Source organism: Trachurus japonicus, chromosome 4 (genome assembly GCF_045865225.1).
Source record: "Trachurus japonicus isolate A0001 chromosome 4, Traja_1.0".
Lineage (NCBI taxonomy): Eukaryota > Metazoa > Chordata > Actinopteri > Carangiformes > Carangidae > Trachurus > Trachurus japonicus.
The window spans coordinates 12968317-12989652 of NC_140910.1; the positions used below are offsets into that span (position 1 = coordinate 12968317).

The 21336-nt window shown below is 44.9% G+C and overlaps 1 protein-coding gene across 2 annotated transcripts in view; it reads right to left on the reverse strand.

Annotated features, from left to right (window-relative positions):
* The window catches only part of ssbp4 (single stranded DNA binding protein 4), a 95225-nt gene that overhangs the window by 57625 nt on the left and 16264 nt on the right, over positions 1–21336 (reverse strand). For both annotated transcript variants that reach the window (XM_085774076.1, XM_085774075.1), the window contains exon 4: positions 9931–10015. In XM_085774076.1, coding sequence (XP_085630202.1) covers positions 9931–10015 — 85 coding nt within the window. The remainder of the gene's footprint in view (positions 1–9930; positions 10016–21336) is intronic.

The window sequence follows — 21336 nt, forward strand, 5'->3', positions numbered from 1 at the left end:
GAAAAAAGATTGTGACTGTCCCCCCCAAAAAAATAAGATGAAACAAAGCTCAGCAAACTGAGCAGAGAAGCAGGTTTCTGCTGAGAGAAGAAGTGAAGCTTAAGTGACCTGTTGACTCTTTAGGTGTCCAGTGGGCTCTGTGTTTTAATGTGACCACTGCTATTCTAACATCAACATGTCTCCACTGACCAGTTTACATATTGTTGTAGTTTAGGCAGTAGATCAACACAGCCACCACAGTCTACTGTACTGTACCACAGCACCGTCACCAATTCAGCATCGGAGCAAATGTGAAATATGGTCACGACCTCCCTTCTGATCCTGAGCTACAGCGTTGAAGAACGGCCAGAAGAGTGTTTCTGCTGAACATTATGTCACAGCGGATGTGGCCTTTGACCTGTTGGATATCAAATGGCATTACTTCATCATTTTATCCTTTTAGACATTTCTGTGAAATTGTGTCCAAATTATTGTATGAATTCTTGAGATGCGGCCAAAAACCTGTTTTGTGAGGTCACAATGGCCATGACCTTTGACCTCCAAATTCTAATCAGTTGACCCAAAGTCGGGCATCTACGTGCGCACTGTGCACTGTGTGAGGAGGCTCTGGAGTCTGAAATGACTCAAACGCAAACTCATGGATGCAATTTCCTCAGCAGGGGTGGGGAGGACATGTCAGTCACAACCCTGTGTTCGTCCCCCTCACCTTCACAGTTTCAGGTTGACTTCCATACTAACGTCTGACCGGCTGCCACCACCGGTCCTGATGAGGACAGAGTGCATAAAAATGTTGATATGCTTATCTCAGTAGCCTTCAGCTATTACTGTGCACTCGCATCAGAGTGAGATTTTTTTTTGCCCTGATTTTAGCCTCTCGGGTGGCTTAAAGAGGAACCTGCAGACAATACTCAGGGTGAAATTCATCTTTTTTTATTCATGGCTAATATTGTCCTTGAAGACGACTGATGACCGGATCAATTATGATAATGCGACAGCTGTACTGTAAGATTATGTTTATTATTTTTGCGCACGTTTCATATAATTAATAATAATTATTATTAAGTTAATTATTAAATAGGCGGCACGGTGGTGCAGTGGTTAGCACTGTCGCCTCACAGCAAGAGGGTTCTGGGTTCGAACCCGCCGGCTGGCTGGGGCCCTTCTGTGTGGAGTTTGCATGTTCTCCCCATGCATGCGTGGGTTCTCTCCGGGTACTCCGGCTTCCTCCCACAGTCCAAAGACATGCAGGTTAGGTTAATTGGTGACTCTAAATTGCCCATAGGTGTGAATGAGAGTGTGAATGGCTGTCTGTCTGTATGTGTTAGCCCTGCGATAGACTGGCGACCTGTCCAGGGTGTACCCCGCCTCTCGCCCAAAGTCAGCTGAGATAGGCTCCAGCTCACCCGTGACCCTAGTGCAGGATAAGCGGTATAGAAAATGAATGAATGAATGAATGAATGAATTATTAAATAATGTTTTGTCTAAGAATTGTGTTGCAAAGTGTTGCAAATAGCATTTAATCCATAGTCTTTCAGCCTCCCATCACTTTTTGCTGTCTTGCTAACTCTCCTTCCCCCCGGCCATGTGCATTTATTTTCAACAAAGCTGGCAAGAATGCAATCCATGGAACAGTGGAGAACTACTGTATATCGTATACCTATGATGTGTATATTGGTGTAGTCTTATATGTCATAGAAAAGAGATTACGGATTACAAGGCGTGTTTTTGTCAAGACGAAATCTGGGACAATGGGTCAGAGGCGCTTGTCTTGCAAGGTTGGTTTTTGGCCAACAGATAGGTGGAAGGCAGAGAGCCTCCATTCTCCCCGTAACAAGTCATTTTACCATCATAATTACTCCGAAGCTAAGGTAAAAATCTTGCATAGTTCCCCTTTAAAAGTGTCCTCACACATAACATCTCAGTTTCTTATGTCCTCAACTCACACAGTTGGCCAAACACCAACTCCCTCGGTGGACAGTTAATGTGTATTTGCGGACCTATACGAGAGTAGGCGATCAAGCTCGACTGAAAAATCTAACTTTTCTCATATTATATCCACTACAGCAGCTTCTGTGTGAGCTGATTTAATTTAGGGACTTGGCGTAAAAGAAGGAAACGGCTTCTTAGCTCCCCAACTTAACCAACAGGAGTGTATGTTTTTTTTTTATATATATATTTTTTTGGCTTTTCATGCCTTTATTGGATAGGACAGTTGAGAGTGTGACAGGAAATGGGAGGCAGAGATGGGGGGAATGACATGCAGGATAGGGCCGTCCGACGCGGGACTCGAACCGGGGCCGCCTGCAGCGAGGACTACTGCCTCAACACATGGGGCGGGTGCTCTACCAACCGAGCTAAACACCGCCCCAGGAGTGTATTTTTTTAAGATAGGTTTCACTCCCTGGGACCTGCCTGAGAATCCCTGTAATGATCGTCAGTGTTTTAGACCTAATGAGGAGCGGCAATAATAGAATGCTGCTCCAAGCTTTGCTCTGGGAGGAGAGAGCAAGGAGCACCACAGCTGGAGAAGCCGACTGGAGGCGAGCGGCGTCGCTTTGCTTTGAGGAAGAAATCTTCCTTGAAATTTACTCGGTGAAACAGTCCAGCTCTAAAAGTTACCTCACTTTGTTATAACCTTATACCAGGTAGTTCTGCCCTCACCTCCCAGACATAGGACACAGAGTTATAAAAACACCAAGTCAGCACAGGTTTCCAAAGGAAAAGTTCAAACTAAGCAAAAGCAAACACAGCAGAAGGATCATAAGTGCTGTAATTTATGCCATTTTGTGCAGGACAGGGTCTTTTTACACAATGGATAAATGGATAAGTGAATGTGGTTTGGGAGTCACCAGTGTCTAGCAGCTTCAAGAGAAGTGAGAGAGATGGTGAATGTGTGTATGCAAATGTGTGAGCACAGTCAGAAAATGCGAGCATGGCAGGAGGAACGCCACAGACGTAAACACCTCCGGTACGGAAGGTCGCCCTTGAACTTCCAACCCCCTGACAAATTGCTCACTTCAATTCTCCACAGTAAACTGGTTACAGTGGAGGTGCACGAGTGATGAATGTTGCCTTTTTTTAATTATTGAACCGTAATATATTTCCTGAAAATGACTAAACTCAAACAAAATTGGCAGCTTTCACAGGAGTTTCACTGGGAGAGATAAACAAATGCCCCGAGGAGTTGCCACTACTTCCCAGAATGTAGTATTCATTTAAAGCGTTCGTTTAAATTTTATGGATGATGATGTTGCAACTAAGAGGGCACTCATGGGTAACTGGGTTAGGCAAATTAAATGGGACTGGGATAGAAATCTGCATGCGGGGGGGGGGGGGAGTAAACGCTGCAGGGTTTGGCTTCTACAATAACTTTGCACAGGCTGATTCAGGCTAGCAGGATACAAAACAGAGCTTGCACCTAAAACTCAGATAAACTGTGAAAAACGCAGACATCAAAAAGAGTCCCCAGAGTCTTCACACACCTCTGTCTTCCTGCACCACCCCTCCCTCTCGCTTTTAGTCCCCCACTTGTCTGTCACTTGTCTTTGTGACTCTGTCCCTGTTCTGTAGCCTCCATCTGCCCATCTCCACGTCTGTGTCTGTCAAACACTGATCCAGGAGCCCGCCTGCTCGCAGGGTCCAGATCAAATGCTGAACCGCAGCACAGTTTAAACCTGCCCAGAATGAACCTGCGAGGAAGGGAATCATAAACAATATTTGATCTTTCTGCTTCTGTCACTTGCAGACCTCCAGCCGAACACACACACACACACACAGTGTCTCACACACGCACACACACACACACACACACACACAGACACACACACAGCTTGAGGGCAGCACTTTCAGGCTTTGTCGCTTCCCTCAGATAGCGAAAGGTATACACAGACAGAGGAGCCTACCGGCCTTTTTCATTTAGACAGTAACAACGGTAAACAATGGCACACAAAGACAGCGTCCTCTTGCTCAACGCCCATCTGCCTGCAGCCTGCACTCCACGCACTGTTTGATATTAAAAGACGACACAGGCGCGAACAGAGGTGGCAGGAGGGAGGGAGGGAGGGACTGGGGAGGGGGCAGAAAGATAGGAAGACAGATAGAGATGGACAGAAATGGAGACACAATGTTGTGGCATGCCATTTGTGTGTGTAGGCTATATTTAAACTGAAAATGGCCACGAGAATCCGTATGAAGAAGACAAAACCGACTCCTTTCCCCGTCTCTCCCCCTCTCCCTCTCTTTCTCTCCTAATCTCTCCATCCATACCTACTCTGCCTATTTTATGGATGTTATTATTATTCCTGCATGTCGTCATGTCGCCCCCGCTTCTCTCCTTCCCCCAAGCAAGAAAGCGGGCACTGCTGGCACCCAGCCAGATTACCCAATCAATCTCCTCTGAGAGAGAGAGAGAGAGGTAGAGAGAGAAGGAGGGAGGGTGGCAAAGGAGAGAGGGGGAGGAGTAAGAAAGAGAGTGTGGAACAGAGGGGAGGAAAGGAAAGAAAGGGCGTCAGGGGGGAGGTGGAGGATGTTGGGAGGGGAGGGAGAGGGAGGGGTGTGTGAAAAAGACCTGAGAGGAATTGAAGCAGGAAAAACGGGGCAGGATGAGTAAATTCTGTCTCTGCAAAAAGAAAAAGAAAAAGGAAAAAAAAAGAACGGACAGAGACAAAGACGACTATGAAAGGGAAGGAAGGGTTTGGGCAGACGTGTGGCAGACGTGAGCGCCTGGTATGGCAACACGGGGAGTTGTGGAGATGGAAAACACACACCAAATCACACACAGAGTCCAGACAAAGGCTTGGCCATCAACGGTTGTTTACTGAGTGCAGCTCCTCCCCTTGTGCCACCTGTTACTGTGGTCCAGCCTAACAAATGTTTAACCCTCTCAAAGAATCCCCAGGCAACAGCCAACAGAGCACCTCCAACTACACACACAGCCTGTGCACTGCATGCTGGGAACAGATCAGATTAGGGCTGCAACACTTTTTATATTTTTGATTAATTCATTTGGAGCTCGAACAATTAGTTGAGTTTCTGGTTCGTTGATGAGCAGAAATTTAATTGGCAACCATTTTGATAATCGATTGACTATTTGAGAAAATGTGAGGATTTTGTCTTTATATTTTTTGGGGCTTTTTGTCTTTAATGGATAGTATAGTTGAGACAGACAGGAAATGGGGAGGCAGAGAAAGGGGGAATGACATGCAGCGAGCCAGGACCCAATACGCGGATCTTGTCTTTTTAAAGGGACAACGAAGAGTTTCTATTTGGTTATAAAAAAGTCTCACGTTAATGTGGATGAATCTACGCTACCCACACTTGTTAATGGCTCCATTTTCGATAAATATATCGTTTTGTCTCTATCGTTATTTTGTTATTTTAATTAATGGTGGAAATGCTGGTCGAGCCGACCAGCGTTTCTTTACTTTCGGTTTGGCGGACGCTCATGAGAATAACGCGGCCGTATTGCCGTTTATGGTCGGAACTACGACGGTAACTGAACCTCTTTGAACCTCTGACTTTAATTATTGATGAATGAAAACATGAGTCTGTCTTGCACCGGTTGAAGAATTCTACGGTGCGCGGAGGCTCATAAATGTAGTGTGAAAACGCTTCGCTTTTCCAAAACTCCTCGTTGTCCCTTTAAATCAAAATAAACTGAATATCATCAGGTTTAGGAACACTGTTCACATATTGAACTATTTTCTGATATTCTGTGTACAGCAATATTAATCCATAGCTGCAGCCCAAGTGAGACAAAATCCAAAAAAAAAATTCAATTAACAATTTGGTAAAAAAAAAAAAAAAAACAGCCACATGCCCATATTTAAGAGGCTGAAATGCTTCAATTCACAAAAGCATTCAAACTGGTTTTCTGAATGTGGCCTATTTTTGGATGAGGTGTGAGTTTCTAAAGGAAATGTCAGATGCCCATATTTGACTCCTCCATCTCAACCATCATCATGACAGTTCCCGTCATTGAGCCGAGAGCCGAGTGGAGTCAGTGAAGCACTGCGATGTGAATGACGCACTTGTGGTACTAAATCTGTGACACTCCGCAGGCAGTGCACCCGGATTGGCATGAATCGCAGATGTTCGGGGTTGCGACCTCTGGCTGGGGCGAAGCAAAATGTCTGCAACAACAAGGCTGAGTGTATCACTTCCTGAAAGACTGTTTGTCTGTGATTGCAAGGGTGTGTGTGTGCATGTGTGTGTGTGTCAGAGACGGAGAAAACAGAGGCTCATTCTTCTTCTCTCTTTAATGTGAGCAAGAATGTGTGTGCGTTTGTGAGTGCGTGAGCGAGTGTGCCGGCTCGCTCGTCAATATGTATGCTTTCTTCATCACAAAGCTCCAGTCTTTTAATCATTCATATTGAGTTACTAAAGATGTGCCATGTTCTTATAATCATAACACATAACACATTTCCTCAACAAAGTGCTCTTTTGAGGAACATCCAAATTCCGACAGAAAAGAGGACCATAAGATGTGCATATCGCTTTTAGGAAATAAATGTGATTAAAAGGCAATGTGAAGAGGAAGGACAGACACACAATTCAAACAATTAAGACGACAAGAGAGACCACTTAAATTACTTTACAGAGGTACAAGACTTCAGGCTGTTCCAGCTCTTTATGATACAGTATCATCTCGCTGTCTTTCTGAGAGCGCGTCTTCATTTGCATAAGAGTGTGGGTGTGTGATATACACACAAATGTTCCTGCGTGTGCAGGTTTCTTTCTACGTGTGGCTATGATAGCAGATTCACCATCCAGGGGTGAAGGCGACCAGTGATCCAGCTAGTCAGAGGCCTCCAGTTCTGGGAGTGCGGCCAGGGCTCCAATCCCACCACATTCCCCTGGATTAGCTGTCAACTGGTCCCCAGATCTGAGGATTAGCACATTATATTCCATTATCTTTCCCAAACTGGAGAGTCCACAAAGTCTACATCATCGCTGTCAGTGAGGGCCAGTATGACGGAGCTGAGTAAGAGGTGCCTTCAAACTGGGCCAAACTGAGCCAAACTGAGCTGAGCCAAACCAAATCTGTAACTAAGACTCGACTCTGGCTCAATGTCGCCTAGCAACCAAATTAGTTCCAGGAAACAAATAAGCAAAAACCGTATTTCTAAATATCAATTTAACAGCGCCGGGCTGATACTCTCTCACTGTTATCCACAACAAACTGACAGCATAGCTACCAGAGAAGACCATCAATTATATTAAAAAAAATAAAGCATAAATAAAACAATCCTGGTTTATCTTGCACACATTCCTCTTTCACGATTCCTGCTGAGCAACACACAGAGTGGAGTGTGTGTGACTCCTGGGAGCCGTGTTGTTTTTCCCTCTGTGATCCGGGCCGACTCGGAAGAATGAGGGAGCCGTTATCAGCAAGGGGCCGTGATAGAGACTTGATCAGGCCGTGGGTCTGCGGGGACCGAGGAGACGGAGTTAATCAGAGACAGACAGACCCCTCATCACCCTGGGGATTCACACACTTTGACCCTGACACTCTCTCTCCCTCTCTCACACATACTGTATGCGCAAAGACGCACACACACGAGTGCAGTAACCGTCACAAGAAGAGCATGTGCTCGCTCTTCACCTGGTCTTGCTTTTTATGTCGTCTCAGCCTCGACCACACCCTCTGTGCATGCACACACACTTTACTGTTTTCTGTCTTTCTTTTGACTGTGGTTTTGGCTTCAATCTGGAGTTCTAGAATTTATAATCAATAACAGACCAAATCAATCAAAGTCAAAATGAATAGAATTCCTTTGAAATAAAGCAGAATACCTAAAAACGTGCAGCGTCCTGAGTCAATCATCACCAACACTGATATCGGGAATAATTGAGTTTGATAAAAAAATTGTTAAACAATAGATCCATCTGAGATTTGAATATTTCTATCGTTGTAAACATCATAAAGCTTTAAAACAGATTGAAAAAAGGTGGCATAAGAAGCATTTTCAAAAACACTACATCATGAGAAATAAAAAGGGGAAGTGGCAACTAATTCTCTGATGCGTTGCCAACAAATCAGCCCTCTCTATTTGACAGCTTGCTTACTCTGACCTCCTGAACTTGAGCCAGGTCAAAAGGTCAAACAACACAGTCTGAATCATTGAACTACAGCGAAGCAACTGCAGCAAAGTTGTGTGTGTGTGACTGTGTGTGTGTGTGTGTGTGTGTGTGTGTGTCTGTGTGCGTGTGCGTGTCCCGAGCCTCACAGCCTCGTTTAAAGTCCCTTACTTCAATTTGAGTCTACATTTCATTGATTCCCTCCACGGTCAAACACAAAACAGAATTAGTGATCGTGACTGATACATTTAGCCACTGACTGAAACACATGCACTTTAAAAGAATGCAGCTCTTACAGTGGCAGAAATAGGAAGCTTAAAACTCCAGTTGTATACTGACCAGGCCTGTCAAACTGGAGCTGTTAAAGAGCTGACATGCAGGTATCCAGCTGGCCTACCTCTGGAGAAAGGTGTAGGAAATTATATGGCATTTAGATTAATTAGACACAGTTGTCAGATTTAATTAACTACTAGGTTTAATTAACCATGTAATTAATCTTATGGTTGTCCAACACATGCACATCCACACACACACACACACACACACACACACACACACACACACACACACACACAGAGGGGCACAGACATTCACACATCAACCTGTGCCGACACACACGCACACATGCACGCCCGCACGTTCATATGCATAGTACATGCACAACAAATGTAATCTGTTCAGCTGACAAGTGCTCACACTTTTACTGTCAAACCTCATAAGAGAGTTCAACTGAACGGGCGAGTGGATACAGGCTAATACAGCCTGAATGAAATACGTATGGTAAGAATAGCAAGTCTAATCCATTTCAGGTTTCACTTCTGCCGAGCGGTAGCCATAATGAAGCTTCCTGTCCAGTCATCATCGTAATTCATGCCCATGTAATCCCTATTCAGACACGTCTCGGGCAACATGATGCACATCATGTGATGTAGTGAGGACAAGTCAAAAAAAGGGAGACATCCATGAATAAAAGGCGACAATCACAGCAAAATGGTCATTTGTAATAATGAGAGCCGGACCAACCACAGCTCCACGCACACATCGACCAGCTCTTCAAAATTGTGTGTGTGTGTGTGTGTGTGTGTGTGGTTGATAGGTTACTGATCGACTGCTCCTACTCTCCAGAAGATGAGAGGGTCAAGAGGGCTGTAGACTCTGACCTTTCATCACCCTGTCCAGCCCCTGCAGCCACACCTAGCAAAGCGCCGTCCAGCTCTAAATGTGTCCTGTGTATATATGTATTGTGTGTGAATGTGCGTGTTAATGCTCTCTTGTGATCAGCCAGCTGCTTTATGTGCTTTGACCTTTCCTGAAACAGTGAGTGGACCAATAAATAGCCCGGCAGTGCTGAGACCTTTCACCTCAGGCTGTCAGTTAGGCTAAGCCCTGAGGGGTCAGAGGTCAGCAGTTGAGGAAGTGCATCCAGCAGCTGAGCTACGCAGCGTTGTGTCGCCCATGTTAGATAACTAATCAAGGTGAAACGTGTGAAATGGGGCAGAATGCCACGAAGACCTCTGCAAGACTTTAAAAATTCAAAGATGGGAGTCGGAGGGCTTTCCCATGAAATATATAATTGGTGTTCGTAGATGGTGCATTTTTTAAAAGCAGCCTATTTCAGCTGTCTGACTCAGAGTCTGTCCCATCCAGAGCAGAGGGTGCTGCAGACACAGCAGACACAGCAAACGGGAAGAAACATGTCAAAACAAGAACCAGCAGCATTATCACAGTCAGAATAGTTTCTCTGATACACACTCTGCACACTCGCTCATCTCACAACCATGTGTGAACGTGTGCATCCAAGTGGTTGTTGTGTGTATATTTGTGCCCCTCGGGTTGGTTAAGTTCACTCACATAGTCATGGAAAGCCTTGGCCTCACTGGAATGTTCGCATGTCTCCCTCCGGTCCGGGGCAGCGCAGTACAGATCCCAGAATACACTGTGCACACAAGGCAAGAGAGCGACAGTAGTTAGACACTTTCCTGGGTGATCCAAACACATACACTGTTCCTGCTTCTTGTGTTTCTGTTGTGGATATGGTTGCAAATCTCTAATGGAAACAAGTTTTGAGTTCATGTTGTCAAAGTGATCGGATGGAGGCACAACAAATCCTCACTGACTGCTGAAGCAGGTAATGTTAGAAATGTAACAGGGGTGGTATAGATGTGATACAATACTGAAATCATAGCTTTTAATATTGTCGTTTGAGCATTAGAAACACATTTTTTCTGTTCACTTGTCAAAACTGGGGATTACAAAGCTTTTGCAAATGCACTTTTTATGTAATAATGGAGATGAAGAATCATGAAAAACTAAAGTCAGCGATCAGACATTATTCATCATTTTTTATTAATCAAATCACAAGTACAACTGTGACAGCAGCAGTTTAACAACTGCTTGACATCAGAAGCCATAAAAGACCTCCGTCAAAATGTAACAGTTTGAAGTAGAGTCTGCAGAGAATAACATACGATTTTAAACTATCAATTGAATATGAACATGTGTGAATCTAAAATGCCATAACAGCCAAGGTATAAATCAGAGAATATCTGATACAAAAAAAACCACATAAACCAAGAAGACCAGACTTCAATACATTTGATGTTAACTTTCAATGCACTGGTTGTAAACACACACAGTTCACATATTTCATCTGCTTGTTCTTGTCTGACCAACCATCTAAGTGCAACAACATTACTTGATCATCATAGAGGACAAAAAAAAAAAGACAATTGCTTTTTGCTATTGCTTAAAAGGATAGTTCACCCAAATTTCACTCATTATCTACTCACCCTCATGTCAACTAAGAGCTGTGAGAATTTTCAGAGTCCTCCGTTCCTTCTCTGAGTTACGGGGGGGTCCACGCAGCAGTATTTGTCCATATAATGGTTGTCAATGGATACCAACTTTCTTCATCCAAAAAGACACACCAAAAAACATCCAAATACCTCCATACTGCTCGTCTGTAATGTCCCTCTTGTATTGAAGCCCCGACATGAGAAATTGTTCCGCCGGTCAGTGCAAATCACGCGAGATTTGCACTGACACAGGAAGAGCAGTGAACTGAGACACTGGGAGCTTCCGCTACAAAACAAGCTTGAAATATAGACTTATTTAATTTTTTTCTGAACAATTTCTCATGTCGGGGCTTCAATACAAGAGGGACATTACAGACAAGCACTATGGAGGGATTTGGATGTTTTTTGGTGTGTCTTTTTGGACGAAGAAAGTTGGTATCCATTGACAACCATTATATGGACAAATACTGCTGCGCGGACCCCCCCGTAACTCAGAGAAGGAACAGAGGACGCTGAAAATTCTCACAGCTCTTAGTCCACATGAGGGTGAGTAGATAATGAGTGAAATTTGAATTTTGGGTGAACTATCCCTTTAAAAGTGGACATAACTAAATTGCTGTTGATCAGCTAATTGATTAATCAACTCTGTAATGCAGCTCCCCTGTTTTTAACACTCAACAATAAAGACACATTTTGGGCAGCATTCACAGAGGATTTGAGGTTTGATAGCCTTATTAAAAAGCCTTGTAAACTGAAGCCTCTACAGTCAGACTCCACTTTGGCACCACAACTCCTCAGTCCAGCCTGAAGCCTGCATGCAGCTCAGCTCTGCTACGCTTTCATCCAGGAAGGACCAGTCTCCAAATGTTCCTCGCAGTCTGCCCTGCTGACCTGCAGGTTATTGTCCAATCAGCTGTGATTATGTTACTTACTGCCCAATCAGCCATACTCATATTGGTTAATTAGACCAATCCCCACTCCTCCAGGGCAGCAGGAGCCACCAGGTCTCACTCCAAATGGATCCTTAATTACTGCGCTGAAATTAAGTACCTGGTCAGCCAGTCCACATTAAAGAGTTCTCCTTCCTCAAGTTATTGATTTCATGGACAGTGAATAAATGGGTGAGTGTATAAATGTATATGTTGTATTATATACTGTACTGCTGAACTCATCAGAGGACATTTTTGCAAATAAAATAAATAAAGGTGCAAATAAACCGCCACATGCATTCTTTGTGCTGATGTTAGGAACAGCCATGACACTTGATATGACATACTGCGAAATGGAGCAGAAAATATTAGCTGATTGCCCAGAACTGTCAGAGAATCGCTCAGCGGCACCCTGTCACATGTTGGTCACTTCCAACCGTAAATGATGTTTGATTTTCATGGGTTAGTGTTATTATCTCCTAAATACGGTTATTACAAAACCACTGTTGATCACTGATCTACACTCTCCCTTGTGTCCTTTAGATTTTTGTTATTTGAGGGCAAACAAAACAAGACAAGAGTGCAACAATAGGTGTCCTAAAAATAAAAAAGAACAATACATTTCAACCCTGTGGCACGAGTCGACGTACCAAACCTCTCAAAGCACATAGAAACGTGTTATTAAAGTATTTAAAGATTAAAAGACAGAGTTGGTGCCCTGAGGCATTCAGCGAGCACAGGGGTCCCCTCTAGACACGGAGGGGGCAGAGGGAACAGAGAGGGACTTGTGCAAAGATGGTGGTGAACACATATGGTGTGTGTGCATGTTGTGCTGCCCTTCTGTCACTTGACAATGAAGCCAGTGTACATTATCATATCTATCGGTTGGTGTTAAAGAGATTGCTGCTCTGCCAGAGGAGAAGGAGGCGCGGCCATCACAAATTCAATCATCTCTCAGGGAAATGAAACGGGACGCAGGTTACAGTTTGTTACCGAAAAGACACAAGCAGGTAGAGGCACAGAGGTATAGGGGCAAGGTGATCTAACATCTCCTAGCCTGTGCGTCTGGAATATATTGCGATTTGAACAGCTGACCTGCGTCTGTCTGAGCCATGCAGGGAAATCTCATTCAGTGTCTCTCTGCATAATCTGAGGCTGGATCGCTGGTGGGCGGGACTAAACATAGGAACCAAGACTTTTCATTATTCTGATAATATTCTAAGGTGGCTGACATAGGGAAGGTTTTTTTTTTATGTGTAGAGTTAGAACGGGAAGAAAAGGAGATGAAAGGGGCCATTAGGTGAGAAGAGGTGTTATAATGGCAAGCCAAATTACTCCTGTACTCTCCTAATTAAAAACAGCTTCTCTGAAAAGTAAATTTCCAGGGTCAGGGTGCAGTCAGGTGAGAAAAATCTCTTCTACTGTGCCATCTCACGTATTGCTAGGACTGAATGTGTCCATTGTTGACAGTCCCACCCACATTTAGGGGGGAAAGCCCGTGTCGTAGTCGTTGTGGCTTCCTGTTGTCGCTTCCTTTTCACAGACATTAATCTTTAGAAATGATCTGGGAAGTCAACATTCACAGTTAATTAGCACCAGCAATCTACAAGAAATCTTGTACTCTGCACACCCTTGTAATAGTAAATTTTCTATCCAATTATCTAATCATTTCAATCTAATTATCTCATCATGAGAAGCTCTTTATGGTATTATGGGCAGTAACTGGCGGTATTTGAGGCACACAACTCTGTGAAGAGGGAAACTTTTAACTGCTCTTACTTTGAAGGGTCACAGGAGAGATTTAAATTGCAGTTTGGAGTCATGCAAAGTCCTTTTTTATTCATTCAAATGAGAAACAAGGCTAAAAAAAAAAAAAACAAGCTGGCACTCTCAGCACACACACACTTTGTATCCAGAACAGAGGAGGAAGGGATTAGCGTCCAGCCGTCCAGAAGAAGACAATTACTAAAATGAAATGCCATCACGATAATTATTTGCAATTAACTGTGGTCTGACAAAGCCAGTGGTTACAATGTGCTTTTCCATTATAATGAGAAGTGTAAACAAAGACAGAGAAAGACAGGCTGCTGGTGGCAGGTCTACATGATAATCCTCTGCATGTCTTTGGCCAACCATCTAACCATCCGCTGAGCCAGTCAGAAGACAGCAGAAAAAGAAATTAAGACAGAGATGGAGACACGCTGAGATAAGGAGGCTGACAGAGCATAACTGAGAGAACCAGTGTCCAAAAAATAAAGTTACAGAGAGCCAACTGCGCCGTCTCCTCCTCTTATCAGAACAGACTCTTCTTAAAGGGATAGTTCAACATTTTGGCAAATTGGCCCATTGCCATAATCGCTATAGTCATAGCAGTAGGTTCATTACCTTTAATTGTAGGTGTAAGCTATTTTCAGTACGGCGGAGCGCAGCAGCTGGCTGCTCAGAGCTACGCTATGGAGGCTAACGGAATTTCTTGGTTTCCCTCATCAAACTCATCAAATTCAACATCCCAAAACTCCACAGCGCTTTTGTAGACAAGTTGTGACCTGCACAACCACCACGCTATGAGATAATGACGGAACGATACGAAAAGGGAGCCGTTTTCGAGGTAAATTCATACAAAACCGCTGATGCGCGTTGCGTTCAGGGACAGTTTTTCAGCAAGCAGTCTCCGTATTTACCCTGTATTTACCTCGAAAACGGCTCCGTTTCGTATCGTTCCGTCATTATCTCATAGCGTGGTGGTTGTGCAGGTCACAACTTGTCTACAAAAGCGCTGTGGAGTTTTGGGATGTTGAATTTGATGAGTTTGATGAGGGAAACCAAGAAATTCCGTTAGCCTCCATAGCGTAGCTCTGAGCAGCCAGCTGCTGCGCTCCGCCGTACTGAAAATAGCTTACACCTACAATTAAAGGTAATGAACCTACTGCTATGACTATAGCGATTATGGCAATGGGCCAATTTGCCAAAATGTTGAACTATCCCTTTAATGGGACAAAATGGTGCAATCAAAGGAGGAGGCGGAGAAACACAACCCTTCCAGTTGTCTTTATTACCTTGACTCAAGTAGCAGCTATTCTCCTGGTAGCAGCAGTGCGTTCAGAGAGCGGGAGGAAACAACATCTCAGTGCCATGTAAATCAGCAACACTCCCTTTGGACTGTGGCTAATAAATACAGCAACTGTCACTGCAAGAAGATTAACGGCTTAAGAGGAAGCAAACAAAAAAAAAATGAAGATGCGTGGATGTTGTCAGACAGGTGGAGGAGGAGACAGACTGTCTGATCGAAAAAGTTCAATAAGGTCACAGATGAAATCGGTGCAGCAAGTTAAAGGGATAGTAGCATTTTTTTAAAGTGGGGTTGTATGATCTACAAATAGCCCCTAAGTACTTTAATTGCAGTAGAAGACTCTCTGCACTCCTCCCGTTAGCAACGCCAGCCCATAATAGCCCTGCCCAGAGATTTACAACATACAGTGTTGTGAACAGACCCAAAGAAACGGCCTATTTTCGCGGCCTAAAAGAGGTTTTACCTGAAAAAAAATACACAGTTCCATTGTTCGCTATAATATAATTTTTTCCAGCCCCTCAAAGTGCAGGAAAAACGCAGTTTTTATTTGGACCTAACCAACTCACGTATCCCTCCGCCCAGGGTTAGCGCCCGCCGATCAGCAGTTGTCTTCTACTGCAATTAAAGTACTTAGGGGCTATTTGTAGATCATACAACCCCACTTTAAATGCTACTATCCCTTTAACATGGGTCATTTCTCATGACTTGTTTGTAAACTGTACCACATCTCTTCTGTGGAGCAAAGGTTGTATAAAATTGCAAAGTGCGACACAGCTTCTCCTATTTTTGACTCTCCATGTGTCTTTTCCCTCAAACATCAGCGTGTACACTTTTCAGTTAACGCTGCAAAATCATTGGGCTGAAAGCTCTGCGTGGGTTTACTCAGGTGCACTGACCTGAACTGATCTAAAGCCCCTGACACACCGCTGCAACGCTTCCCGACGCGTCCCGACGCCGACGGCTTTGGCCGACGAGTCTGTCGCCTCTCGTCGGGAGAAAGGAAAAAGTGAAACACACTGCCCCGACTGCCGACCAGAGCGACTGAGTGGCGAGGACTCCCCCATAGAAATACAGACCAATACAGACCAGGGGCAGCTCTGCTCACTGTTCATTCAAACAAACTAATGCCACTGCCACAGTTAATTTCATCAATGAGACAACATTAATCTCCCCAAAACAATTTAACCAGCCACATTGTAACAGCGCTAAAGCCGAAATTAAAACAGTTTTTAGCAGCTTACTGCTGTGGCTCGGTTGCCGCGAATTGGCGATAGCCGATGCTAATTTCTGTTAGCCCGTCTATGGTGTTTTACATTACATGTTAGCATTAAGCTAGCGGGCTTTATATGCTTAGTTGTGAGCTGTGTGTGTTTTGAACGTTGTTTCAAACTATGTGGGTTTGATTGAACATCTTTGATGTTTAAATATATATATATTGCCGCTTAATATATTGCTTGACTCCTCTTTTTATTTTATATACCATTTTTACTGTAGGACAGGCTAGGACACCGTTTGTTTACTGTGGTCACTTCCGTCCCTCCCACACACCGCGCTGATTCGCTTAGGGCACCGCCAATCAGAATCGCCATAGCTAGCACACAGCCAATCAGAGTACCCGACGAGTCTACTCTCCCGACGGCCGACGAGTCCCGACTGAGCATGTTCAATCGGCCCCGACGAGACCCGACAAGACCCGAGGCTCCCCGACGGAGAGGAACACACCAAACAGACGAGCTTCCGACGCCGTCCGACGAGGCCAGACGCCCGACGGTCGGCTCGGTGTGTCCCTGGCTTAAGTCCTAAATTTCGCAGCTTGGACTGGTGGTGTAACCAAGCTCTATCTCTTCCAACCTCAACCTTAAACCGCTTCAAGGTGTTTGTTGCAGCGGAGCTCTGCACCAGCGACACTTGGATACGGTGCATTCAGGAAACACAAAAGCCCCCTGTATTATTCCAAGATGGCTTCCCCCCCTGCTATCCCTGCAAATGGGCTATTTGTAATTTAGCAACTGAAACGATTATGCAAACAGTGCATGGCTCCTTTTAAATCAGCCGATTAGACAGTGTTTGTATAAATTGCTGGATTAAATTTAGATGCGGCTGATGGAGACTTTCCAGCCATTTTGCCACACTTCCTTTTACACCACACTTCCTTTTACTGAGTGTGAAATATCAGAGCTGTCAGAAATTCCCAATGTCTCCAACTCTGAATTAGAATTAGAGCACGGATGTGAATGGTTTTTCTGAATCAGCTGCTTGTATTTACAATCTGAATGAACGGAGGTGAAGACATAAGGAAAGAAGAGAAGGAGAAGAGTGGAGTGAATCGTCTGGTACCTGTGTTTAGAAAGAGCAGTCCAGAGGTTGGCTGCACTCTCTCTGTTTTCTCTGCCCCTCACAAACAAGAATTTCAGCCAGAGGCTATCACACAGTGGATCCCTCTACATACTGTTGTTGTGCTGAGGTTTTTGTGTGTGTTAATGTTTTCTGTGTTGGCTGGGTGGGGGGTGTGTATTGAGGATTCAGCGGCCATCCAGTGAAAACTGGTTAAAGCAATCGATTTGGGGATAAGGAGGAGACAACTAGCAGCAGCCAATAGAGAGGGAGCTAATGACACAATCAACACCTGCAGCCCTCGCTGAGCCTTTTCTTTATCCTTCCACCCATAACAACAGATGTGGATGAGTGACCCCCACCACCAGCCTCCCTCTTCCTCCCCCTCCCCCTCTTACAGCCATGGTCTTATTCTGAACACACACACACACACCCCTCCACCTACCAACGCTGTCCTACAGGAAACTGCCACAGAGGCAGAGAGTGGAGGGAAGAAAACCCCAGCGAGGAGGACCACGGCAGCGGTGCCGGGGTGGCGGTGGGGTCGGGGTCTTAGATTTGGCTGTTTAACACAAAAGAGGCAGGAATGCAAAGAGTTAATCCGTTTGGGGGTCTCTCTTCCGCAAACAAAGGGACAGGCCTCAGACAAAGGTTGAGGGAGGGGGGAGTGAAGGGTGAGGGATGAGGGAGGTTGGTGGCTTTCCTACCATCTGGAGCTTTTGTTTTGGGGGAGGCTGGAGGTTGAAGGTGGGGGGGGGCGGGGTACGGGGGGACCCCACCCCCAGTGAGTCTCCATGTCCACGTGCTGCGTGGCCCAGACAGACGCCCCTCAGCTAGGTCATACTGAACCGGAGCCCTGCCCCGCTCAGTCTGGCTAATCATCAGCCTACTCTCCAACTGCTCTCTGGCATTCACACACACACACACACACACACACACACACACACATGAACACACACACACACACACACACACACACACACACACACACACACACACACACACACACACACACACACACACACACACACACACACACACACACACAAGGTCATCTCCCACACTCTACTGAAATATATCAATACAGTCAGAAAGTAGTACAGTTTCCCTTTCACTATCCCACTCTCTCTCACACACACACACACACACACACACACACACACACACAATGACATAAACACACACACACAGGGCCAGTCTCCCTGAGCTCTCTTATTGGTTCAGGCAGAGGCGAGAGCAAACTTACACTGTGCTGTATGTTTGTGTATGTCATTCTGTCAGTATTACTGGTAGCTGTCCAATACAGAGCTGTCAGGTTGAGAGAAGCCAGGCTCTTTAAGGACCATTATGAACCGTGTCAACAGGCGGCACAATTACAACACACTCTGGGGCCAGAGAGGATGAATGAATGAAGCCGCATGTCCGGGTTTATTACACAGGGCCGGCCGGCCAGGGGGCTTTGGGGATGAGCAGGATAGCATGAATGACAAACAAAGCGGGCCCTGTCAAACCTCTTATCCCGGCTCTCTTGGCCTCTCGTGCTGCCTTGCTGAGGATTCAGCCTCTCAACCTCCCTGCGTGTCTGTTTGTCTGCAATCCTTCCAGCTGCCCAGCTTCCTCCTCACTGTATGTCTGCTCCCCTCCTTGACACAAAGTTTGATTTCCTAGCTCTTGGCCTGACAACTAGAGAAGGGGAATCTCACATTTGGGTGTTTCCATTCCCTCTCATTCAGATGAGGAGGAAAACAGCGTACGTGTCAGGCCGTAAGCCCACTGACCCCGTTCTTGCAGCGAGATAGAAAACATTGTTCTCTATTTATCTAGCATTAACAGATCTGACAGATTTGTTTAAAGAAGCTAAAAGAAAAGAGGGACAAACCACGTCAGAGTCTTGTTCTGCTAAATGGAGCATCAAGTTGAAACGGTCTCAAAAACTTTGCAATGGAGCAGACGTTTCAAACTGCAGTTAAATTACAGTAAAAACCATAATTCAAAAATGTCACTCCTTAACATCAGTCAAATCTGAACACACAGACATGATGCATGGAGATAATTTTAGATTCACTATGACTTACACTTTCCAAGGGTCAGTATCTATCACCATCTCTGCTGTCCAACACAAATAAATCCACATAAACCCCATTAAAAATCATAGAAAAACGAGTCCAGTTATAACCACAGAACTTAAAGGGACAACGAGGAGTTTTGGAAAAGCGAAGTGTTTTCACACTACATTTATGAGCCTCCGCGCACCGTGAAATTCTTTGACCGGCGCAAGACAGACTCATGTTTTCATTCATCAAGAATTAAAGTCAGAGGTTCAAAGACGATCACATACCGTCGTAGTTCCCACCATAAACGGCGATTCTGCGGCGTTATTCTCATGACTCGCCGTGAAACCGAAAGTAAAGAAACGCTGGTCGGCTCGACCAGCATTTCCACCACCACTAATAATAACAAAATAACGATAGAGACAAAACGATATATTTATCGAAAATGGGCCCATTAACTCATTGAGTGCCATTGACGTCTATGGACGTCAATCAAAATCCAACGCTTGAGTGCCATTGACGTCCATAGACGTCAAATGCAGTTTTCTGCGGCTGGTAAATGGGGACGCTCTCGCGCACACTGTGAGTAATTTTGGGGCTTCTGGGACGTGTAGAACGAAGAAGACTGCAGATCAGAGCAAAAAGTGAAGAGGAAGGAGAAGACGAGCGCGATCGGTACAGAGATAAAAAAGTTGGGAAAAGTTTCTATTTCTAGAGAAAAACGACGGGCAGAGCCTGGAACAAGTGTAACGTGGAGCTGGAGGAAAGCTTAGCCACGGATGCTATTAGCATAGCTCCAGCATGAAGTGATCGGAGGAGACAGGAAAGGTAAACTCATCTAGATGATCAGCACCAAAATGCCGAAGCGAAAGCGGATCGCGGAGTCAGTTTCACCAGTTGCTGTCTAACCGACGTCGTGACGACGAACCGAGAGATCAGCGCGGTGCGTCGCTGCCGCGGCCGCGTCCAGCAGAGAGGCTGAAGACGCCATGACGTCTCCCTCCTTCAGAGACGATGCAGCAGCAGGAGGAGAAGGAGGAGAGGGGAGGGGAGGGGGTGGAGGGGAGGGGGAGGGGGAGGGGGGCGTAGGACAGGCTGAGGGGGTAGCAACCGCTCGTACTTGTTGTATTTTTTGTTGTTGTTGTTGTTGTTGTTGTTATGTTTTTTGTTTAGTCTTTTTTTTTGGGGGGGGGGGTGAAAAGAACATGTGAAATGAAATTTTCAGACGTCTTACATATTTTTGAAGCCAAAATTAAAACGGATAAATCACTGTTTTTCTTGAGAGACTCTCTTTCACAAAAATGCATTTTTCTCAGCTTTCTAGAAAAAAAGTGGTCTTTTTGGTGCAACCAGGCTCTATTCAACTTAAGATAAATCAAGAATGGAACAAGGTACAAACAAATGGTTTTTTTTTTTTCCCTAGTTATATAGAGAGTCTCCTCTTTCCTTTGAGCTGTTTGGTGTTTTCAGAGTCATAGTACAAAATACTCTCTGGGTCTTGACATATTACTCAGAATGCCCCAAAACGCTGGCACCTGGCACTAACCATTTTATAAAAGGTCTGGCACTCAATGAGTTAACAAGTGTGGGTAACGTAGATTCATCCACATTAACGTGAGACTTTTTTATAACCAAATAGAAACTCCTCGTTGTCCCTTTAACATTTCTAAGTTTTGTTGGGTATCAAAGTAACCAGGTGATAGATGCCTGTGCACCCATGGGTGCAGGACAAACAGCAACTATTAACAGTTAATTTGGCAAACTTTAAATGATGCCAATTTGCCAATACAGGCTAAAAAATGGGGGATCAATCTGAACCCTATTGAATGCATGACAACGTTATACCTCCTATCCACTTCCCCCTGATTCCTCCTGTGCCGAGGAGGACATAGTTGTCCCATTTTTGTCCAGGGGGGGCAGCCCACAGTGCCTATCTTTTAAAACTCCAGTGACACCGAATCTGTCTCTGACTTTGACTTTGGACGGTGCGTGCTTCAATGTGAGCTGTTTTTTAAGCGTTCAATTTCAATAACAGAGCAGAGGAAGTTAGCTCACTTGTCAATCAGAGGGATGCCAGA